Source organism: Manihot esculenta, chromosome 11, assembly GCF_001659605.2.
Source record: "Manihot esculenta cultivar AM560-2 chromosome 11, M.esculenta_v8, whole genome shotgun sequence".
Taxonomy (NCBI): domain Eukaryota; kingdom Viridiplantae; phylum Streptophyta; class Magnoliopsida; order Malpighiales; family Euphorbiaceae; genus Manihot; species Manihot esculenta.
This window is the reverse complement of record NC_035171.2, coordinates 6,776,306-6,801,430: the sequence shown is the minus strand read 5'-3', so window position 1 is coordinate 6,801,430 and position 25,125 is coordinate 6,776,306. Positions and strand designations below refer to the sequence as shown.

At 45.5% G+C, this 25,125-nt stretch overlaps 1 protein-coding gene across 1 annotated transcript in view; it reads left to right on the top strand.

Annotated features, from left to right (window-relative positions):
• The first annotated feature begins 7,849 nt into the window (after nt 1-7,849).
• Nucleotides 7,850-25,125, top strand: part of LOC122724999 — a 30,161-nt gene continuing 12,885 nt past the window's right edge. The window contains exon 1 of the mRNA XM_043961395.1: nt 7,850-8,555. Within this exon, the coding sequence (XP_043817330.1) occupies nt 7,850-8,555 (706 nt within the window). The remainder of the gene's footprint in view (nt 8,556-25,125) is intronic.

Genomic DNA, 25,125 nt, shown 5'->3' with positions numbered 1-25,125 from the left:
GACCCTAAGAAGGTAGAGGCGGTAGCCAACTGGCCTACACCCACGACAGTCACAGAGATCAAGAGTTTCCTAGGTTTGGCAGGCTACTATCGGAGGTTCGTTCAGGACTTCTCGAAGATAGCTGCTCCGATAACCAGATTGACCAGAAAGAACCAGAAGTTCGTATGGTCAGAGGAATGTGATGAGAGTTTTGAAGAGCTGAAGAGACGGTTGACTTCAGCACCGGTGTTAGCTCTGCCGATTAGTGATGAAGACTTCACAGTGTTCTGTGATGCATCCCGAGTGGGATTAGGTTGTGTGTTAATGCAGAAAGACAGAGTGATAGCTTATGCTTCTAGACAGTTGAAGAAGCACGAGCTGAACTACCCGACACACGATCTTGAGATGGCAGCGGTTATCTTTGCACTCAAGATGTGGAGGCATTACCTCTATGGGGTAAAGTGTGAAATCTACACAGATCATAAAAGCCTGCAGCACATCTTGAGCCAGAGAGAGCTAAATTTGAGGCAGAGACGGTGGGTAGAGTTGCTCAGTGATTATGATTGCAAGATTCAATACCATCCGGGTAAGGCTAATGTGGTAGCTGATGCCTTAAGCCGGAAGTCACTCGGCAGTTTATCCCACATTACAGCAGAGAGGAGGCCGGTGGTGAAGGATTTCTACAAGCTCAGAGAGGAAGGGCTACAGTTGCAGTTATCTGGTACAGGTGCTTTGCTTGCACAGATGAGAGTTACACCTGTGTTTCTAGAGCAAGTTGCTCTGAAACAGCACGAGGACCCTGAGTTAGTCAAGATTGCCAGGACTGTTCAGTCTGGCAACAGTGCAGAGTTTAGATTTGACAGTGAGGGGATTCTTCGCCATGGTAAGAGATTATGTGTACCAGATGACGCCAGTTTGAAGGAAGACATTATGAGGGAAGCTCATAATGCAAGATATAGCATTCACCCTGGAGCCACCAAAATGTATCAAGATTTGAGAAAGGTGTATTGGTGGCCAGCAATGAAGAAAGAGGTGGCACAGTTCGTGTCAGGCTGCGAGACGTATCAAAGGGTGAAGTTAGAGCACCAGAAGCCGGCTGGAATGCTTAACCCACTGTCGATTCCAGAGTGGAAATGGGAGAATATAGCGATGGATTTTGTAGTGGGGTTACCGGCGATGTCTAACAGACTAGACTCCATATGGGTGATTGTCGATCGATTGACTAAATCTGCTCACTTCATTTCAGTCAGGAGCAACTATTCTGTGGACAAGTTAGCGCAGGTGTATGTGGACGAGATAGTCAAGCTGCATGGAGTTCCTGTGTCGATTGTATCAGATAGAGGACCTCAGTTCACCTCCAGGTTTTGGCGGAGTCTGCAAACTGCTATGGGCACAAGATTGGATTTCAATACTACTTTTCATCCGCAAACAGACGGTCAGTCAGAGAGGACCATCCAAACTATTGAAGATATGTTGAGACTGTGTGTGTTAGACTTTGGCGGTTCTTGGAGGCAGCATCTACCTCTGGTGGAGTTTGCCTACAACAACAGCCATCATGCTAGCATAGGGATGGCCCCTTATGAAGCTCTGTATGAAAGGAAGTGCAGAACACCTGTTTGCTGGGAAGAGGTAGGAGAGAAGGCTCTTGCAGGGCCAGAGTTAGTGGAGATTACCAGCAAGTTGGTGCCTATCATCAGAGAGAGGATCAGAACAGTTGTAAGCAGACAGAAAAGCTATGCAGACATCCGTAGGAAGCAGATAGAGTTCCAGGATGGGGATATGGTATTGCTAAAGGTGTCTCCGATGAAAGGAGTGGTTCGATTTGGAAAGAAGGGAAAACTAGCTCCACGGTACATTGGTCCCTTTGAGATTTTGCAGAGGATCGGGAATGTGTCGTATAAGCTGGATTTACCTGCTTCTATGGAACGAATTCACCCGGTATTCCATGTTTCTATGTTGAGGAAGTTTGTGTCAGATCCAGAGAAGATTCTCAGTGAACCTGAGATAGAGATCCTTGGGGATCTCACTTATGAAGAGCAGCCAGTACGGATCTTGGACACCCAGATCAGAAAACTAAGAAACAAGGAGATACCAATGGTGAAAGTCCTATGGAACCACCACAACGTAGAAGAGTGCACTTGGCAGACACGGGAGTCCATGCTCCAGCAATACCCATATCTGTTTTAAGGTTCGTTTTTCCCCTTTTCTATGTGTATATGTGTTTAATTATGTGTAGTTGTTTGAAGCACATTCGAGGACGAATGTTCTTAAGGGGGGAAGAATGTAATACCCGGCTCGAGTCCGGCATCGGAATTCTGGTAGTCCGGTGGACTCTTGGGTGTCGGAACCCTCGAGAAGGGTCATACATATGTTTTCTGATGAATTTTGACTTGTTTTAAGGTTTTAAGTATAAAGGAAAATGAGTTTTGAACGAAAAAAGCCAAGGGAGAAAATGGCAAGTTCGGCCGTCGAAGGTGACTTTCGGCCGCCGAACCTTGCATGGTTTCGGATTCATGTTTGGCCGCCGAAGGTGGTCTGGCCAGCCACCTATAAAAGGGCGCCAAGTCGGTGGAAGGATGATATTTTGCTTCCATCTTCAGCCAGAGGTGAGTCCAACACCCTCCCTAGTTGACTTTCATGATCTTGCTCAAATCTTGTAAGGTTTTGAAGAGTTTTCATGTGTTTTTGAAGGGTTTGAGAGTTTTGAGCAAAAGAACCAAGTTTTGAAGTTTGGAGAGTTATGAGGAGATTTTTCCATATCTCCACGTTAGGATCACTTGATCTTTTGTTTGGAAGATGTAAGTCAAGATCCAGAACCTCTTTGACTGATTTTTGAAGGTTTTATGGGAGTTGTATGGATAGTATGCATGAATAGGGTTTTGGTTGAGGTTTTGCATGATTTTGTGTTTAAGCATGTTTCAGTGTTGTTTGATATGTTTCTTGGGGTTATAAGTGAGTTTTAGGCCCTTTTATGCATATTTTATGGTATGTGCTAATTGGGAGTAGTTGATATGCATGTTGGGTAAGCTTTGGGTTGAGTTTTGCATGAAGCAGAGCATGGCTCTGCCCATTGGGCAAAGTCAGGTTCGGCCGCCGAAGGAAGGTTCGGCCGCCGAACCCCTTGTGGAGGCAGTTTCGGCTGCCAAAGCTTGCCCCCGAAAGCTAGGCTTTCAGTTGAGAAAAGGGGCTTTCGGCCGCCGAAAGAGGGAGTTCGGCCGCCGAAAGTGCTTGAGTTTCGTCTCTGGACGAGACCTTCAGCCGCCGAAGGTGCCGCCGAACATGCATGAGTTTCGTCTCTGGAGACGGGTTTCGGCCGCCGAACCTGCAGCCGAAAGTGCCCTGTCCAGCTTTCTATTGCATGTTTTTATGTGATTGTTTGGGGATCTTTTAGAGGGTTTTTGGAGAGTTTATTAGAGATGTTCTTGAGTTAGTTGGTCCCTCATTTGAGTCCACCTGTGTAGGTATGGACCAGAGGAACCCCAGAGAGCAGCAGTGAGCACTGTGTAAAAACCTGCAGAGTCAGCCAGAGGTGAGTGGAACTTCTACTTTTTAAAATGCTTTTAGCATGCTTCATGCATCATGATGATTATAGTAGGTTGATTGCACTAGTGTCACGAATATGGCGCATTGCATTGCATCATACGATGTATATGATGAGATGGATAGACTAAGGCGACCCCAATAGCCCTAGCTTTGTGTAAGACCTGGCCGGGCCAGGCAGCCTTCTGTAGGTAAGACCTGGCTAGGCCAGGCAGCAGATTATCGTAAGACCTGGCTGGGCCAGGCGAGCAGAGTTTGTAAGACCTGGCCGGGCCAGGCAACTTGAGGTTGTAAGACCTGGCTAGGCCAGGCATCCTCCCAGTGGGAATTTTGGTGGTCATGTCTGTCCTTGAGATGAAATGTTTGTGCTGTGATGCATTCCATGAGATCATATTTTAATACCATGTTTTACAGTTCTACTCATTGGGCTTGTATAGCTCATCCCTCTCCCCTAACCCCAGTTGTGCAGGTTCAGAGTCCAGAGGGAGTCCAGCAGGGTATGGAAGAAGAAGAGTGTTGTAATAGCTAGTGTGGACATGTAATGGAAAGAGATAGTGTACAGTGTATAGACTAGTGCTTGACTTATAAGAGTTGTTATCCCTTTGTGTATGTACATGATCAGTTTATGTTTACATATTTTCCTTGTATGTTTATGAGAAAACCAGGGTTAACAGTATGAGTTTTATCCGCCTAGAGCAATGAGGAGCTCTAATAGGGATTGTGATAGAACAGAGATAGTGCATGCACAGGTTAAGCCTTGGAGTGAAGAAACTTTTATGTTTTTACAGAAAATGTATGATCATGTATGGGATGTCACAGGTACACAGACAGTATAGCAGGCTTACTACGGGTCCCGGCGACCTTAAGTCGATCTGGATCCTAGTGCCGGTAGCAGTTCGGTTTCCGGGCTGTTACATCCCAGGCAGGTTCGGCGGCCGAAAGTCCTTCGGCTGCCGAACCTGGTTTTTGCCAAAGGGCAGAAACTTGGTTCCTCATGCATTTTTTGCCTCCCAAAATCATTCAACATGCATAAACCTATTCTACAACAATCCCAATCATACACAAGCAAGCATACAAGCTCCTAGGGGCTTTAAAACCATCAAAACCCCAACTACAACACATCAACAACTCACATTGCTCAAAAATGCAACATAAACTCATAAATCTAACCATAAGCTTAAACATGTATTCTACCCCATAGATCTACTTAAAACTTACTTAAAACATGCAATGGGCTTAAAATCGACTCTTACCTCGTGGAGATCGAGAGAGAGACGACCTAATCTCGGAGATGGGAGGGTTGAGTATCCTTGAACCTCAAAGCTCCAAAACTTGCTCAAAACTTGAAATTCTTCAAAACAAAGCAAAAACTCATGAAAATCTTGAAAGATCTGAAGGAAGAACTCAAAGATTGGTGAGGGACGGCGGAGAGCTCACCTTGGCCGACAATGGGGAGAAAAGCTCGCCCGTTTTCGGCTAAGGGACCCTTTTATAGTGGCTAACCAGGCCACGTTCGGGGGCCGAACGTGCCTCCGCATGCATGCCATGTTCGGCGGCCGAACTTGAGGTTCGGCGGCCGAACCTGGACTTCCCTCACTTATGCTTTCGGGGCCTAAAAGCGCTCCCGAAGGCATGCATGTTCGGCGGCCGAACTTGAGGTTCGGCGGCCGAACCTAGGTTTTCCTCCAAGGTTGTTTTCATGCAAAAACTCATTTCCTTTTTACTTAAAATCATGGAACACATGAAAACATTTTATGAAAACATGTTTCTACACTTCTAGAGGCTTCCGACATCCGAGATTCCACCGGACGGTAGTAATTTCGATACCGGAGTCTAGCCGGGTATTACACTTGTGTCACTGGAAATTGCACCTGCTGGTGCACTTGGCAAGTGCACCAGCAGGTGCACTGGTTGGTGCACCAGCAGGTGCACTTGGCATTGCACCTGCTGGTGCACTTGGCAAGTGCACCAGCAGGTGCACTTCAAAGTGCACCTGGTGCACTGGAAATTGCACCTACTGGTGCACTGGCAAGTGCACGAGCAGGTGCACTTCAAATTGCACCAGCTTGCACCTGCTGGTGCACTTTTTCGGCTAAGGGACCCTTTTATAGTGGCTGGCCAGGCCACGTTCGGGGGCCGAACGTGCCTCCGCATGCATGCCATGTTCGGCGGCCGAACTTCCTTCACTTATGCTTTTGGGGCCTAAAAGCACTCCCGAAGGCATGCATGTTCGGCGGCCGAACTTGAGGTTCGGCGGCCGAACCTGGGTTTTCCTCCAAGGTTGTTTTCATGCAAAAACTCATTTCCTTTTTACTTAAAATCATGGAACACATGAAAACATTTTATGAAAACATGTTTCTACCCTTCTAGAGGCTTCCGACATCCGAGATTCTACCGGACGGTAGGAATTTCGATACCGGAGTCTAGTTGGGTATTACACTTGTGTCACTGGAAATTGCACCTGCTGGTGCACTTGGCAAGTGCACCAGCAGGTGCACTGGTTGGTGCACCAGCAGGTGCACTTGGCATTGCACCTGCTGGTGCACTTGGCAAGTGCACCAGCAGGTGCACTTCAAAGTGCACTTGGTGCACCTGGCCAGGTGCACCAGCAGGTGCACCTGGCCAGGTGCACCAGCAGGTGCACCTGGCCAAGTGCACCAGCAGGTGCACTGGAAATTGCACCTGCTGGTGCACTGGCAAGTGCACCAGCAGGTGCACTGGCAAGTGCACCAGCAGGTGCATTGGAAATTGCACCTGCTGGTGCACTGGCAAGTGCACCAGCAGGTGCATTGGAAATTGCACCTGCTGGTGCACTGGCAAGTGCACCAGCAGGTGCACTTCAAATTGCACAAGCTTGCACCTGCTGGTGCACTTTTTCGGCTAAGGGACCCTTTTATAGTGGCTGGCCAGGCCACGTTTGGGGGCCGAACGTGCCTCCGCATGCATGCCATGTTCGGCGGCCGAACTTGAGGTTCGGCGGCCGAACCTGGACTTCCCTCACTTATGCTTTCGGGGCCTAAAAGCTCTCCCGAAGGCATGCATGTTCGGCGGCCGAACCTGGGTTTTCCTCCAAGGTTGTTTTCATGCAAAAACTCATTTCCTTTTTACTTAAAATCATGGAACACATGAAAACATTTTATGAAAACATGTTTCTACCCTTCTAGAGGCTTCCGACATCCGAGATTCCACCAGACGGTAGGAATTTCGATACCGGAGTCTAGCCGGGTATTACACTTGTGTCACTGGAAATTGCATCTGCTGGTGCACTGGAAATTGCACCTGCTGGTGCACTGGCAAGTGCACCAGCAGGTGCACTTCAAATTGCACCAGCTTGCACCTGCTGGTGCACTTGGCAAGTGCACCAGCAGGTGCACTGGAAATTGCACCTGCTGGTGCACTGGCAAGTGCACTGGCAAGTGCACCAACAGGTGCATTGGAAATTGCACCTGCTGGTGCACTGGCAAGTGCACGAGCAGGTGCACTGGAAATTGCACCTGCTGGTGCACTGGAAATTGCACCTGCTGGTGCACTTGCCAAGTGCACCAGCAGGTGCACTTCAAATTGCACCTGCTGGTGCACTTGCCAGTGCACCAGCAGGTGCAATTTCCAGCAAATTTATAAATAAATTCGGCCTCAAAGTCGTCTAAAAAAAGAGAAAATTTTCTTGATATTTATTGGATTTGAATTGATGTTCAATATTCACATGGAATGTCCCATTTATAAGTTTTCAAAGTTACTATAGAATTGAAAACTAATTGCATTGTGAAATTTGTTTGGTGCATGTGTTTGAATTTACACTTAGTGTGGTTGGATAGGTAGATATTCCAAACATGATGTACTTTTGATATGGATGAGGGCTGAATACATATACTGATTGCTATAATTTCTCATTAACAGCCTAACCAACCTGGTTATACTGCCCCGCCACCTCCCCCTCCAGTAGAAGATACTGCCATTGATATCAGGCAAGTTCAAATTTATGTTAATATTTTGTTCCAAAATGAATGTAGTTATCAGATTATCATTTAGATATAATGCACAATTGAATTGTTGGTTTTCAGGCTCTATTCGAAGATAGGGTTTATAAGTTTTATGTTTTCATATCAGCATATTTATTGTAGTTAATATGAATGCTGAAAGAAGTTGGATGTATGCCCGTCTCAGAGATGGTTTACTGAATCCCAGATATTTAGAGGGTATCAATGAATTTATAGAGAAGGCTAAGACCTGCACATAATATTTAAATGGCGATCAGATTCGCTGTCCTTGTAATCGATTTAAGTGCCAAAACCGTAGCTTTCAAGATGAAAATACAGTTAAATATCATTTAATGAAGCATGGTTTTGTGCAAAATTATCTTGTTTGGTATTTGCACGGTGAAACTGAAGTGCATGACGGATATGGTGATACAGATTTAGACATGTCTTATGGTTCTGACAGTGTTAATCACCCAAATTTCAATCGTTTTGAGGACATGGTCATGGATGCAACAAGCTATCATGTAATGCATAATGATACATATGAGATGCCAAACTCGGCTGCACAGAAACTGTATGATATGTTAAATGCATCTAAGCAACAACTATGGCCTGGATGTGAAACTCACTCCCAGTTATCAGCTGTTTCACGTTTACTAAATCTGAAGGCGGAACATCATTTCTCAGAACGGTGTTTTGATCAGATTTGTGAACTCATGAAGGAGATGTTACCGAGTGACAATGTCATGACGGACAGCTTTTACTCAACAAAGAGACTAGTCCGAGGATTAGGGCTTCCTGTACAAAAGATACACTGTTGTGTGAATGGTTGTATGATTTATTGGGAAAATGATAAAGAACTTACACGATGCAAATTTTGTGACCATGAAAGGTTCAAACGCCTGAAACACACCTTGGGGAAAGGGAAGAGTCAAATACCATACAAAAAGATGTATTACTTCCTCATTACACCATGTTTGCAAAGACTTTATGCATCGTGTGTTACAGCTAAGTATATGACTTGGCACAATGACCATGCAACTGAGGATGGGGTGATGCGTGATAGGCGGTTGTCGAAGCCGTCAAAAATAAACCTATTAAACAATCAACAATAAACTTGTAGATAGTGGCAATAGGGTCGAACCACAGGGAATTGACACCAATGATTTTCCTAATAATGACTAGGTCAAGTAAATAACAAGTAATTAAAAGAGGGGGGTTTTGATTTGATGATTAAAATTAAATAGCAAAAGAAAGCAATAATTTAAACAGATGAGAATTTCAATGAGAAAGAGATTCTAGCTGAAGTGTGAGTCTAATTCAGTTTGTTCAGAATTGATCATTGATTATTAAAGACTCCTATTTGATTTCAATAAATCAGTTTTGGTTGTGGAAGACGCTTCTCACAATCCAAATTCTTCCTTAGTTCTAGTTTGATTAGGAAACGTTCGCTAATCAAACACTAATCAACAAGTTGCCAAGGAACGTCCTTGGGGCATTGTAGCATCGAACAACTATTATGACTGCATTAAGACTTAGAAAAACCCAATTCTATCCTTGCCAACCGCGTGGTCAAGTTTAGATTATGCAACTTGATTAAATGTGTATTTGAACAACCTAAGCAATTACGGACCTAAATCATTCAAACAATATTACTTAAGCAATTTAAAAGCAATGGGCCCTTATTGATTCTAAAAGCAAAGTAATAATTATGGAAAAGATCAGTTTGCATAAATATTGAAACAAACAAGATTTCAACAATGGAGTATTAAACCTCCCAATTCATCACAAATCTGAATATTCTCAACTTCAACTAGAAAAGAAGGAGTTTAGCCACTCATGGTGGACTAAATACACAAAAAGATGAAAAGAAAAGAAAAAAAGGAAGATGCTGGAGAGTTTCTGGTGAGTTGAGTTGCTGATCCAAAGATCCCTTTGCTGGTTTTGAGGCTCTCTTTTTATAGCTGCAGAATTTCTCTCCATCTAGGGTTTTGAAATCCCTCTTTGATTTGGTGTTTGACTCCTCTTTTGATGTTGATTTTAATTGCAATTGGAATTCCTTGGATGAGAGACTCTTTCGTGGCTCTTGGTTTTGTGTTGGAAGTGATTGGATTGGATTTGGACTTCTGAAAATTCGGATTTCTGTTTTCTGCCCAAATTCCCGCTCTGCTGTCAGTTTCTGTTGTGAAAGTGATTTGCCCGGTGATTTGACCAGTTTCTTCAAGTGATTGGGCAAATCACTGACCAGATCGCTTCTCTGTGAGTCAGTCCTCTATGTCTCTGCGAGTGATTTGGCCAGTGATCTTTGAGTTTCTTGGGCAAATTACTGCCCATATCACTGCTGTCTGTTGCCTCCGGGTTTCTGCTTTAGCTTGATCTGGGCAGTGATTGGAGCAGTTTAGCTGGTGATCTTGGGCAAATCACTGGGCAAATCATCCTTCTGTACTTTTTCTGCACTTTTTCTCCCATTTTCTAATTTCTTCCTTTTCTGTAAAAACAAGATAAAAACCATAAATTAAACTAAAAAATGTGTAAATAAGCAACAATAATTATGATAAAAATGTGGCTAATTTATGCTTGATCAAATACCCCCACACCTAGCTTTTTGCTTGTCCTCAAGCAACAAATAACTTAGTTAATCAAATTCCTTTTTCCTTTGAGCCTAAGTACCACTTAATCAGCCCTCCCTAGACTCCTAAGCTGAAGTATCACAGTATAGAGTACATGCACCAAGGTCGTCCTCTCCTTTCCTTGTTTCCTTTCACCTACCATGGTCAAGAGAAAGGTTTTTGACTCAATCGTGCTTATTCCTTTATGTTAGGTTTAATGCAACCCCTAGGAGTGACTTGCCACCTTCTCTCTTTCTCCTTTTTATTTAATTTTTATTTTTATTTTCAGCAGCACTTATTCTTATCCTTGCCTGAAAAAGTCACTAACCTTTTTACGCGATTGTGTACATGGGTGATACACCCCCGGTTACTCAGTTAGTCACTTGTTCAAGTGGCTACTAGCTCTGTTCATAGTCTAGACCATCGAAACTTATTTGCTTGAAAAAGTTACTGACCTTTTTACGCGATTGTGTACATGGGTGATACACCCCCGGTTACTCAGTCAGTTACTTCTCCAAGTGGCTATTAGGCTCAGTTCATAGTCTTAGACCATTGGAACAAGTTTGTGATTTGTGCTTTGTGCTGGTTTGTCATGATAGTTTGGGCAAATCAGCTCATAGGGAGTTACACTAGCTTTTTATTTGCATGTATTTTTATTTTTATTTCCCTTGACCACAACAAATTTAAGGATTCAATTCAAGTAAAGAACTTCCTAAGTGAAGGTAACATACTGTGAATGATTCAATTTAGGCTTAAAGGGGTGGCAAATCAATGGGGTCATGAGATAAGGAAACTCTTTTAACCTTGTTATCTATGTTGAGTAGAGCAAAAACCAAGACAAAATTCTGTGTGTGTGTGCTAAAAGTGTGAAAAAAATTATGGTGTGTGCAAAAAGGGGTAAGAATAATGTAAAAAGAAACAAAAAGAAACAATAAGAAACAAATAGAAATCAAAAGATGGTGTGATCAGTGAATAAATACTCTCCAGTACCCCCACACCTATCCCAAATATTGTCCTCAATGTTTGAATATATATATATAGAGAAATGAAGGAGAAAAGGGAAAGGGACTTCCTGGCCTGTGGGTGATTTGACCAGTGACTTGGGCAAGCACTGGGCAAATCACTGGGCAGATCGCTATCTGTCACGGTGCTGGGGCAGAAAATGGTCCACCAGCAGGTCCAACAAGTGCTCCATCCTTTGCATTCGGTCCTCAATCCTACTGAGACGAGCCTCTACTGTCTGGTTGGGGGCTTCGTCTTCTGGTGGCTGAGGAGCATCCTGCTGGGGTCTGCTGGAAGTGTATTTGTTGGTTCTTGCCCTGTTTCCTGTGTTGTCCCATCTGTAGGGGCTGCTGTGGAGGGGTGTCCCGCGCTTCGTCATCACTGTCGGAGGGGATGGGTCTCGGCAGCCCTAGTTTCTTTCACATGAACGGTCCGCCGGTGGCCTTCATCTTAATTCTTACCATTGTGGTCTTGAGTTTGCCGGTGGGTGAGTGGTGGGTCAGAGAGGAGAAATCTTGAAGAAGAAGAGATAAAAACAGTAGATAGCGTAAAAAGTAAAAGAGTAAAAGAAAAGAACTACTTAAAGTGATTTGGGTATGTGAACTGCCCTGATCATTTAATGCTGGCCCTCTGGATTCTTGACAGGGTGATTTGACCAGTGATTTGGATAAGCAGTGGGCAAATCACTTGGCCAGACCGCTTCTCCTTTGCAGTTGCTGGGCTGGTACTGTTCACGCCCTTTTCTGATGATGTGCTTGATTTTGCGATTGGACCGGTGATCTTGGTCAAATTATCTGGGCAATTGGGCAAATCACTGCCCCGATCACTTGTGACTATGGTATATTCAGTCGATTTGCCCGGCGATTTGGGCAAGCAGTGGGCAAATCACTGGACAAATCACTACATCTGGGCTGCCTCCCAGTAGCGCCCAGTTTTCTGTCTTGGGCTGGACTTCAGTGTCTTGCTCAGCAGTCTTGGGAAGGGGGATCCAAGGGAACCTCCTCCACAACATGGACAATAAAACCTTCATAGAATCTCTTCAAACGATGCCCATTAACCTTGAAAACCTTGCTTGTTTGTGGACTCCGTATGTCAATAGCTTCATGTGCTGTATCCTGTCTCTGATTCTGGTGAGATGAGCCTCCACCGAATGGTCTTGAGGTGCCTTTTATGTCTTCCAAGGTCCACCCAATTGCTTTTTTGTGCTTCTTTAACACATCAATGAGCTTTTCCTCTTCTTCTTGGCTGAGCTGGTTAGAAATAATGACTGGAAGTGAATTTCCAGCTCCCAAGTAGGCATATTTGAGGTGGCTTGGCAATGGTTTCAGTTCTAGTGCTGATTTCTGCTGTTTGCTGTCTGATTTGGGCAGATTATCTGGTGGTCTGGGCAAATCACTTTCTGTCAAGTCTGTCTGCTCCAGTGATTTGGTTTGTGATTTGAGCAGATTATCTGGTGGTCTGGGCAAATCACTGGGCAAATCACCCACATCCAGCAAGTTACAGCAGTCTGCTGTTTTTTCTGCTTCAGTGATGTTGCTGTCCACTTCTCCTTTCCTGCAAAGACCTTCATAAAGTAAGTTTTCTTGATCAAAATAAAAAATTTCTTGACTTAAATCATCAATAACATCAAGGCCACAAACAGGAGAAACATCATTGGGGAATTTCATGGCATCATAAACATTAAATTTGATAACTTCCCCTTCAAACTCCATAGTCAATGTGCCATCATGCACATCAATTTTTGTTCTTGCTGTGCTCAAGAATGGTCTCCCAAGTAAGATATCAGAGGTGATGTTGCCTTTATCCTCCTCCATGTCAATCACATAAAAATCAGCTGGGAAGACTAGTTGGTCAACTTGTACCAACACATCTTCTAGCACTCCCTTGGGATGGACGACGGATCGGTCAGCCAATTGGATCACAATACTGGTGCCTTTGAGTGTACCTGCATTCAACAAGTTAAAAATGGAAAGTGGCATGACATTTATTGAAGCTCCAAGGTCACACATGGCCTTCTTTATTCCCACATTGCCTATCTTGAATGAAACTGCGAACATCCCTCTATCCTTGCATTTGGTTGGAAGTTTCCTTTGGATTACAGCTGAAACACACTCCCCCACACTTACCTTTTCACGTTCAGCAAGTTTCCTTCGGTTGGTGCATAGCTCTTTGAGAAACTTGGCATACCTTGGAATTTGCTTTACAGCATCAAGTAGGGGAATGTTGATTTCCACCTTGCGGAGTGTCTCCAATATCTCTTTTTCCTCTTTCTCCTTTTGGGACTTTGCAAATCTCTTTGGGAAGGGAGGAGGTATCTTGAATTTTTCTGCTGGTTGCTGTTTCTGCCTTTGACTGGATTCTGCCTTCTCTGGTGATTTGGGCAAATCACTTTCTGCCTTCTCTGGTGGTTTGGGCAGATCACTATTGGACAGCTCAGTTTGACCAGCGATCGGGTCAGTTTCTACTAGTGAACTGGGCAAATCACTGCCCTGATCACTTTCTGGCAGAATTTCTTCCATGCCCTGTTTTTGCAATTTTTCAGCCCTATTGTCTTGCAACTCCTTTCCACTCCTTAATGTGATGGCGCTAACATTTTGTCTTGGATTTATCTCAGTTTGGGAAGGTGGCTTTCCTTGTGATTCAATTTTGTTCAAGGAAAGCCATTTGCCCCATTTGTTTCTCAAGATTCTGCACAGTATTTGCCAAATTTTTCACAATCTCTTCAAGAGATGCATTGGAATTCTAAGGTGCAGCTTGAGCTTGATTCCTTTGCTGGTAGCTTGGATATTGATTTCCCCTTGCATAACTGACATTTGGATGGTCCCTCCAGCCTGGATTATAAGTATTTGCATAAGGATCATACCTTCTTTGCCCATTGAAGCCTCCAACAGCATTGACTTGCTGGTCCTCCTCTTGAAGGGAAGGACATAGATCAGTTGGGTGATTGTTGGCACATATTCCACATGTCTTGGGCTGCTGAATCTGCTGGACTTGTTGGGTTTGACTCACAACAAGGCTACGGACAGCATTGGTGAGTTCAGAAAGTTGGGATGATAAAGTGGAATTACTCACCTCATTTACATTCCTTGTTGGCAGCTCTTGGTCTCCAAATTGTTGAGAAGCTGCAGCCATGGAGGAAATTAAGTCCCTCATCTCTCGAGGTGATTTTTTTTCAATTGTTCCTCCACAGGCTGCGTCAATAAATTTTCTCTCTGAGGGTAGCAAACCTCCATAGAAGTACTCAATGAGAGATTGGTCAGAAATATCATGCCGAGGGCAGCTTGTGCACAACTTTTTGAACCTCTCCCAGTACTCATACAAGCCTTCAGAGTGCTTTTGCTTTATGCCACTTATTTCCCGACGGATGCCTATAGCTTTTGAGGTTGGAAAGAATTTTCTCAAGAATGCTCTTACCATATCAGCCCATGATGTGATGGATCCGGGTGGCAAGTAGAATAGCCATTCTTTGGCATAGTCTTCAAGGGAAAAAGGGAAGGCTCTAAGCTTTATATCGTCTTCTGGAATGCCTTGGGGTCTCATGGTTGAGCACACAACATGGAATGCCTTCAAATGCTTGTGAGGATCTTCATTCTCTAGGCCTCTGAATTTAGGAAGGAGATGAATCAGACCTGTCCTTTGTAACGACCCGAAAATCGGACCGCTACCGGCGCTAGGATTCAGATCGGCTTAAGGCCGCCGGGACCCGTAGCAAGCCTGACACATAACCTGTAAACCTGTATAATCCCATACATGATCAACAACATGCATAAAAATTTAAACTTTTCTTTCATTCGCTTCTCATACACCAAACTCAACCTGTGCATGCACTAAAAACATAATCATACACTTGACCCCTCTGTGGGATCCATCAATGCCCCAATGGGCGATATACATGCGTTGAGTTGGCTAACATCTGTATCATCAAATGTCTAAGATCATGCATCAACAAGGGATTACAATACACATAGGGTCAAGCACATCTATAACCTCAATATACCTCATTACATAACATACCGAAATCTCTTACATTACATCATAGTACAATTGTCATGTCCACAATCTAACTATTACATAAACATACTTCAAAACTCTGGTTAACCTCCTGGTCTACCCTGTACCTGCACACCTGGGGTTAGGGGAGAGGGGTGAGCTACAAAGCCCAGTGAGCAGAATAGTGAAATCATATATTTAAAAATCTCGTGCCATTATGAAATGCAACACATCACAACAAATCACATCTCGGATGGTATTGTCACCAATAGTCCTCTACATAGTCCAACTGTGCCGGGACGTAGAATGGGTACAACCGGTCTTTCCCTTATCATAACATATCATAACATACCAATGTGCCAGGGACGTAGAATGGGTACAACCTGGACTTTCTCTTACATCGTGCCAGGGACGTAGAATGGGTACAACCTGGACTTCCATACCATATCATGCCGTAACATCATCATGCCATATGAGGACTAAAGGATCATCCAATAACCAATCCACATCAACATCATAAATGCAATGCAACATATTCGTGAATACTAATGCAAACAACCTACTATATCTCATGGCATTCATGATGCATGGATCATGCTCAAAATTCATATTTCATTTATTTTAAAACTTAAATTTTATTCCACTCACCTCTGGCTAGCTCTGATAAACTCTGTAGCAGCTGGCTCACTGTTGGGGTCCTCGGTTCCTCGGATCCGAACCTACACAGGTGGACTCCAATGAGGGACCAAACATACATAAACACAACCCTAATATACTCCCCAAAAACCCCCCTAAAACACCATGGAATAATCATAGAAAAACATGCAAGAAATGGCTGGACAGGGCACTTTCGGCGGCAGGTTCGGCGGCCGAAAGTCCCTCCAGAGCCAAAAGTCAGGCAGGTTCGGCGGCACCTTCGGCGGCCGAAACTCCCAGACAGAGGCGAAACTCATGCATGTTCGGCGGCACCTTCGGCGACCGAAAGTCCCAGACAGAGACGAAAGTCTCTTTTCGGGGGCAACTTCGGCAGCCGAAAGGCCTGCCTCCCCAGCCATGTTCGGCGGCCAAAAGCTCCTTCGGCTGCCGAATCTGGTTTCTGCCAAAGGGCAGAAACTTGGCTCCCTAATGCATTTATGCCTCCAAAACTAACCAATCATGCATAAACTTGTTCTAAAACATGCATACACACCATACATCACACCTAGGGGTCTCAAACTATCAAATACCCCAACTACAACACTTCAAACATGCCACATTGTTCAAAAACATAACATTTGCTTAAAAACTCATACAACCCTATACATGCCATTCTACCCCATAAAACAACTTAAAACTTACTTAAAACATACAATGAGCTTAAGATCGGCTCTTACCTCTTGAAGATCGAGAGAGAGACGACCTAAACTCGGAGATCCAAGCAAATGAGCTCCTGAGTTCCCAAAGCTCCAAAACTTGTCTTAAATGCTCAAAACTTGCAATGAGAGGTGAAAACTCAAGAAAAATGGAGGAGATTTGGAGAAAGAACACAAGATCTGGGGAGAGGGAGGTCGGAAGCTAGCTGTGGCCGAAAATGGGAGAAAGCTCGCCCATTTCGGCTAAGTGACCCTTTTATAGGTGGCTGGCCAGGCCACGTTCGGGGGCCGAAAGTGCTTCCGCATGCATGCCATGTTCGGCGGCCGAACTTGACTTTCGGCTACCGAATCTAGACTTCCCTCACTCATGCTTTCGGGGGCCTAACGTGCCTCCAAAACGCATGCATGTTCGGCGGCCGAACTTGACTTTCGGCGGCCGAACCTGGGTTTTCCTCCAAGGACTTTTCATGCAAAACTCATTTAATTTTCATACTTAAAACCATGAAATACCTTAAAACATTTTATGAAAACATGTTTCTACCCTACTAGAGGCTTCCGACATCCGAGATTCCACCGGACGGTAGGAATTCCGATACCGGAGTCTAGCCGGGTATTACATTCTCCCCCCCTTAAGAACATTCGTCCCCGAATGTACCTCAACTAGCACATAACATGGCATAAAACATAACATACATACATAGCACATAAACACAAAGAGATCCAACCTTAAAAGAGATGAGGGTACTGCTGGAGCATAGACTCCCGTGTCTCCCAAGTGCATTCTTCCAAATTGTGGTGGTTCCACAGGACTTTCACCATCGGGATTTCCTTGTTTCTTAACTTTCTGATCTGGGTGTCTAGGATCCGTACTGGCTGTTCAACATAAGTGAGATCCTCTTGGACCTCCACATCAGGCTCACTAAGAACCTTGCTCGGATCTGACACAAACTTCCTCAACATTGAAACATGGAAAACCGGATGGATTCTTTCCATTGAAGCAGGTAAATCCAGCTTGTACGACACATTCCCAATCTTTTGCAAGATTTCAAAGGGTCCGATGTATCGTGGGGCTAGTTTACCTTTCTTCCTGAAGTGAACCACTCCCTTCATTGGAGACACCTTGAGCAATACCAGATCCCCCTCCTGAAACTCTAACTGTCTCCTGCGGACGTCTGCATAGCTCTTCTGTCTGCTTGCAGCAGTCTTGATTCTTTCTCTGATTATGGGTACCACCCTGCTGGTGATCTCTACTAGCTCAGGCCCTGCTAAGGCCTTTTCTCCAACTTCCTCCCAGCACACAGGTGATCTGCACTTCCTTCCGTACAAAGCTTCATATGGAGCCATCCCGATGCTAGCATGATGGCTGTTGTTGTAGGCAAACTCCACCAAAGGTAGATGCTGCCTCCAAGAACCGCCAAAGTCCAGCACACACATTCTGAGCATATCTTCGATAGTCTGGATGGTCCTTTCTGACTGTCCATCAGTCTGGGGGTGGAAGGCAGTACTGAAATCCAACCTGGTACCCATGGCGTTCTGCAGACTCCGCCAAAACCTGGAGGTGAACTGGGGCCCTCTATCTGACACTATCGAAACAGGAACCCCATGCAGCCTGACGATCTCATCCACATATACCTGCGCCAACTTGTCTACAGAGTAGCCACTCCTGACAGGAATGAAGTGAGCAGATTTGGTGAGTCTGTCCACAATCACCCATATGGAGTCCACTCTGTTGGACGCCGCCGGTAACCCCACTACGAAATCCATAGCTATGTTTTCCCATTTCCATTCTGGAATAGGTAGCGGGTTAAGCATTCCAGCCGGCTTCTGATGTTCCAGCTTCATCCTCTGACACACTTCGCAGGCTGACACGAACTGTGCCACTTCTTTCTTCATAGCTGGCCACCAATAAACCTTCTTTAGATCTTGATACATCTTGGTGGCTCCGGGGTGAACGCTGTATCTTGCATTATGAGCCTCTCTCATAATGTCTCCTTTTAGCCCTATGTCATCTGGTACACATAGTCTGCTCCCATAGCGGAGGATCCCCTTGCTGTCGAATCTGAACTCACTAACATTGCCTGATTGAACAGTCCTGGCAATCTTCACTAACTCCGGGTCCTCATGCTATTTCTGAGCCACCTGCTCCAGAAACACGGGTGCTACTCTCATCTGGGCCACCAAGGTACCAGTACCAGACAACTCCATCTGTAGACCTTCCTCAATAAGCTTGTAGAACTCCTTCACCACCGGCCTCCTCTCTGCCGATATGTGGGATAAACTGCCTAGTGACTTCCGGCTTAGGGCGTCTGCCACGACATTCGCCTTACTCGGATGATACTGAATCTTGCAATCATAGTCACTCAGCAGCTCCACCCATCTCCTCTGTCTCAAGTTCAAATCTCTTTGACTCAGGATGTACTGCAGGCTTTTATGATCTGTGAAGATCTCACATTTTACCCCGTAGAGGTAGTGCCTCCACATCTTGAGTGCAAAGATCACTGCTGCCATCTCCAGGTCGTGTGTGGGGTAATTCAACTCATGCTTCTTCAGCTGCCTAGAAACATAAGCAATCACCCTCTCATTCTGCATCAGTACACAACCCAGTCCCACACGGGACGCATCACAAAAGACTGTAAAGTCTTCATCACCAGATGGCAGAGCTAAAACTGATGCTGAAGTCAACCTCTTCTTAAGCTCTTCAAAACTCTCTTCGCACTGGTCGGTCCACAGAAACTTCTGATTCTTCCTGGTTAGTCTGGTCAGAGGAGCTGCTATCTTTGAGAAGTCCTGAACGAACCTCCTGTAGTAACCTGCCAAACCCAAGAAACTTCTAATCTCTGTCACTGAAGTGGGTCTAGGCCAGTTAGCCACAGTTTCTGTCTTCTTGGGGTCCACCTCAATCCCATTCTCTGACACTATATGCCCCAAGAACGAAATGCTCCTCAGCCAGAATTCACATTTAGAGAACTTGGCATACAAGCCATGTTCCCTCAAGGTCTGCAAGACCAACCGCAGATGATGGGCATGCTCCTCTGCATTCCTGGAATACACTAGGATATCATCTATGAAGACAATAACAAAGTGATCCAGGTATTGACTAAACACTCTATTCATGAGATCCATGAATGCTGCAGGGGCGTTGGTTAACCCGAACGGCATTACAAGGAACTCAAAATGCCCATATCTGGTCCTGAAAGCTGTCTTTGGCACATCTTCTTCTCTTATCCTTAGCTGATGGTACCCCGATCTCAGATCTATTTTGGAGAAACAACCTGCTCCTGCTAACTGGTCGAATAGATCATCGATCCTTGGCAAAGGGTACCTATTCTTGGTAGTGACTTTGTTCAACTGCCTGTAGTCGATACAAAGTCTGAGGGACCCATCCTTCTTTCTCACAAACAAGACCGGAGCACCCCAAGGTGAGGTACTCTGTCGGATGAAGCCCTTCTCTACCAGCTCTTGCAACTGCTCTTTCAACTCCTTTAACTCGGCTGGAGCCATCCTGTAGGGAGGGATAGAGATCGGTCTAGTTCCAGGCACCAACTCTATCTCGAACTCTATCTCCCTAGCAGGTGGTAAACCTGGAAGCTCATCCGGAAAAACATCCTGAAACTCTCTGACAACTGGCACCGAGGCCGGCTCCCTGACCTGACTGTCTAGCTCTCTCACATGAGCTAAGTACCCCTGACATCCCTTCCTAAGCAACCTACGAGCCTGAAGAGCTGATATCAGACCTCTAGGCGTGCCCCTCTTGTCTCCTCTGAAGACGACCTCTGACCCGTTCTGATCTCTGAACCTGACTACCTTGTCCCTGCAGTCCAAGGTAGCACCATGGGTAGATAGCCAATCCATCCCTAGAATGACGTCAAAGTCTGTCAAATCTAGAACCACAAGGTCGGCGGAGAGGCATCTTCCCTCAACAAAAACTGGACTGTACTGGCAGACTGACACTGCCACCGACGGGTCACACTTGGGTCCACTGACCTATAGGGGACACTCTAACCCAGAGACTATCAGACCCAACCTCTCAACGGCTCTCGGAGCAATAAATGAATGAGATGCACCCGGGTCCATTAATGCATACACATCAGAACACCCAATGACGAGATTACCTGACACCACGGTGTTGGATGTGTTAGCCTCCTGCTGAGTCATGGTGAAGATCCTGGCTGGAGCTGATGGACCTTCACCTCGGGAACCAGAAGAAGAGGCTGCCCCTCTCCCTCTACCTCTGCCACTGCCCTGAGTTGTGGCTGGAACTACTGGCTATGCCACACTACCAGAAGCTGTCTGCTGGGGCTGGTCCATAAAAGGCGCTCTAGGACACTCCCGAGCTATGTGTCCCTCCTGTCTACATCTGAAACATGTATTAGTCCCAGCTCGACACACTCCCCTGTGCGGTCTTCCACATCTCTGGCATTCTGTACCATCTGAGCCTGAGCTCGAGCCACCGCCAAATCCCAGACCGGATTTCAGCTTGTTCCAAAACTTATTCTTCTTCGGCTTCCTGGTGGTGTTATCCCACCTCTTCTTTCCTGAGCTCTAAGAAGAGAAACCTGGTCCTCCTCTGTCTGGGGTCTTAACCCCTGAAGACTGGGTCACTGACTGCTTCACTGAGCCCTCAACTATAGCACTTGCTTCCATTCTTCGAGCCATATCCACCATAGTGTGGAAACTTTCTCTCTTAGCTGACTGAATCAACGAGGAGTACCTGGAATGCAGCTTCATAACATACCTCTTGGCTTTCTTCGTATCTGTATCTAGAGCTTGCCCTGAAAAAGGCAATAGCTCCAAGAATTTATCTGTGAACTCCTCTACACCCATATGCTCTGACTGCCTCAGTTGCTCAAACTCAATCATCTTCAGTTCTCTAGAACTGTCTGGAAAAGCCCATCCAGCGAACTCATTCGCAAATTCTTCCCATGTCATACCGTCTAGTCTCGGGTCCACATAACACTTGAACCATTCCCGTGCCTTCTTGCACTTTAAAGTGAACCCTGCCATCTGAATGGCCCTGCTGTCACTTGCCCCTAGCTCATCAGTTATTGTCTTCACCACTCTCAGATACTCAAAGGGGTCATCCCCTGACTTGTATTTGGGAGCATCTAGCTTGAGGTAATCTGTCATCTTTACCTTGCTCCCATCAGCTGAGCTAGGTCTAGGAGGTTGAGTAACTGGGGCTGCTGGTTCTGTAGGTGGTGGAGGTGGAGGTGCAGCATTCCCCGAGGTGGGGTTTGCCGGGTTTGGATAGAAGGGTGAGGGTGGATAAGCTGGGTACTGTGTGTAAGGTGGATAGAAAGGTGGATAGGGCATGTAGGTAGGGTAGGGGTTAAAGCTGGAAAAATCCGATGTGCCTCCCATCGGATACCCTGAACCCTGTGGAAAGGGTGGATAATGGGGTGGAAAACCATACCCCGAGGCCTGAACGCCTCCCTGAGACTCCCCTGTCCCTTCTTCCTCCATGCTCACATCCAGGTTCCCATCCCTCCTCTGATCCTCTTCCATAACCTCCCTCACATCTGAAGAACTTCCTCCTCTATCAGTCCCCCTTCTGCTAGCATCAAAAGACCTTCTAGGGTCCCTTGACACTCTTTCTCTGTTGGCTCTACAAGACATTGCCCTAGGCAATGTGGGAGGACGGGCGCTCGTGCCCTCATCCTCAGGTGGCACTCCAGTCAATCGTGCAGATCGACGAGTTCCTCTCATCCTATTTTCTGAAAGACAGTACACATCAAGCAAGCATTAGCATCATATGGTTCATGTGGGCACACATGAACCCTCATCACAATCATATCATAGCATCAATGCACATGTATATAATCATGGCATTTCACATCATCATGCAAGACAGGACTCCACATCCTATCCTAGTGGACATGATCTTCCTATTGTGCTTGACCTTCTATAACATCTATGAGCCCGACACTCTAGGTCCGATCCTATGAACCTAGGGCTCTGATACCATTCTGTAACGACCCGAAAATCGGACCGCTACCGGTGCTAGGATCCAGATCGGCTTAAGGCCGCCGGGACCCGTAGCAAGCCTGACACATAACCTGTAAACCTGTATAATCCCATACATGATCAACAACATGCATAAAAATTTAAACTTTTCTTTCATTCGCTTCTCATACACCAAACTCAACCTGTGCATGCACTAAAAACATAATCATACACTTGACCCCTCTGTGGGATCCATCAATGCCCCAATGGACGATATACATGCGTTGAGTTGGCTAACATCTGTATCATCAAATGTCTAAGATCATGCATCAACAAGGGATTACAATACACATAGGGTCAAGCACATCTATAACCTCAATATACCTCATTACATAACATACTGAAATCTCTTACATTACATCATAGTACAATTGTCATGTCCACAATCTAACTATTACATAAACATACTTCAAAACTCTGGCTAACCTCCTGGTCTACCCTGTACCTGCACACCTGGGGTTAGGGGAGAGGGGTGAGCTACAAAGCCCAGTGAGCAGAATAGTGAAATCATATATTTAAAAATCTCGTGCCATTATGAAATGCAACACATCACAACAAATCACATCTCGGATGGTATTGTCACCAATAGTCCTCTACATAGTCCAACTGTGCCGGGACATAGAATGGGTACAACCGGTCTTTCCCTTATCATAACATATCATAACATACCAATGTGCCAGGGACGTAGAATGGGTACAACCTGAACTTTCTCTTACATCGTGCCAGGGACGTAAAATGGGTACAACCTGGACTTCCATACCATATCATGCCGTAACATCATCATGCCATATGAGGACTAAAGGATCATCCAATAACCAATCCACATCAACATCATAAATGCAATGCAACATATTCGTGAATACTAATGCAAACAACCTACTATATCTCATGGCATTCATGATGCATGGATCATGCTCAAAATTCATATTTCATTTATTTTAAAACTTAAATTTTATTCCACTCACCTCTGGCTAGCTCTGATAAACTCTGTAGCAGCTGGCTCACTGTTGGGGTCCTCGGTTCCTCGGGTCCGAACCTACACAGGTGGACTCCAATGAGGGACCAAACATACATAAACACAACCCTAATATACTCCCCAAAAACCCCCTAAAACACCATGGAATAATCATAGAAAAACATGCAAGAAATGGCTGGACAGGGCACTTTCGGCGGCAGGTTCGGCGGCCGAAAGTCCCTCCAGAGCCGAAAGTCAGGCAGGTTCGGCGGCACCTTCGGTGGCCGAAACTCCCAGACAGAGGCGAAACTCATGCATATTCGGCGGCACCTTCGGCGGCCGAAAGTCCCAGACAGAGACGAAAGTCTCTTTTCGGGGGCAACTTCGGCAGCCGAAAGGCCTGCCTCCCCAGCCATGTTCGGCGGCCGAAAGCTCCTTCGGCTGCCGAACCTGGTTTCTGCCAAAGGGCAGAAACTTGGCTCCCTAATGCATTTATGCCTCCAAAACTAACCAATCATGCATAAACTTGTTCTAAAACATGCATACACACCATACATCACACCTAGGGGTCTCAAACTATCAAATACCCCAACTACAACACTTCAAACATGCCACATTGTTCAAAAACATAACATTTGCTTAAAAACTCATACAACCCTATACATGCCATTCTACCCCATAAAACAACTTAAAACTTACTTAAAACATACAATGAGCTTAAGATCGGCTCTTACCTCTTGAAGATCGAGAGAGAGACGACCTAAACTCGGAGATCCAAGCAAATGAGCTCCTGAGTTCCCAAAGCTCCAAAACTTGTCTTAAATGCTCAAAACTTGCAATGAGAGGTGAAAACTCAAGAAAAATGGAGGAGATTTGGAGAAAGAACACAAGATCTGAGGAGAGGGAGGTCGGAAGCTAGCTGTGGCCGAAAATGGGAGAAAGCTCGCCCATTTCGGCTAAGTGACCCTTTTATAGGTGGCTGGTCAGGCCACGTTCGGGGGCCGAAAGTGCTTCCGCATGCATGCCATGTTCGGCGGCCGAACTTGACTTTCGGCGGCCGAATCTGGACTTCCCTCACTCATGCTTTCGGGGGCCTAACGTGCCTCCAAAACGCATGCATGTTCGGCGGCCGAACTTGACTTTCGGCGGCCGAACCTGGGTTTTCCTCCAAGGACTTTTCATGCAAAACTCATTTAATTTTCATACTTAAAACCATGAAATACCTTAAAACATTTTATGAAAACATGTTTCTACCCTACTAGAGGCTTCCGACATCCGAGATTCCACCGGACGGTAGGAATTCCGATACCGGAGTCTAGCCGGGTATTACATCCTTAGCTCGAATGGTGCTGTCAATAGGGGATATTCAATGCATAAGGGTGCTTGATCTCCTGCTTGTTCAGCTAACTCTCCAAGAGTTCTCTCCCGTGGCTGTGGTGCTTGGATGGGCATGTTTCTTGCTTGATTTTCAGCTTCTACATGTGCAACAGGTGGTGCTGCCATTGCTGGATTTTCTGCCATGACCAGAAATTCAGTTTCCGGTAAAAATTCTGCTGTAGCAGGTGCGGTGGTGGAAGTTTCTGCTGGTGCAGAAATTTCTTCAGCAGGGGCAGTAGGTGGTCTGTGAGATGGTGTTGTTGATGAAGATGGTCTTGAGGCTTGGTTCCTCAAATTTGCTTGCTTCCTTAAGCTCTTTGCAGTTTTTTCAATCTCTGGGT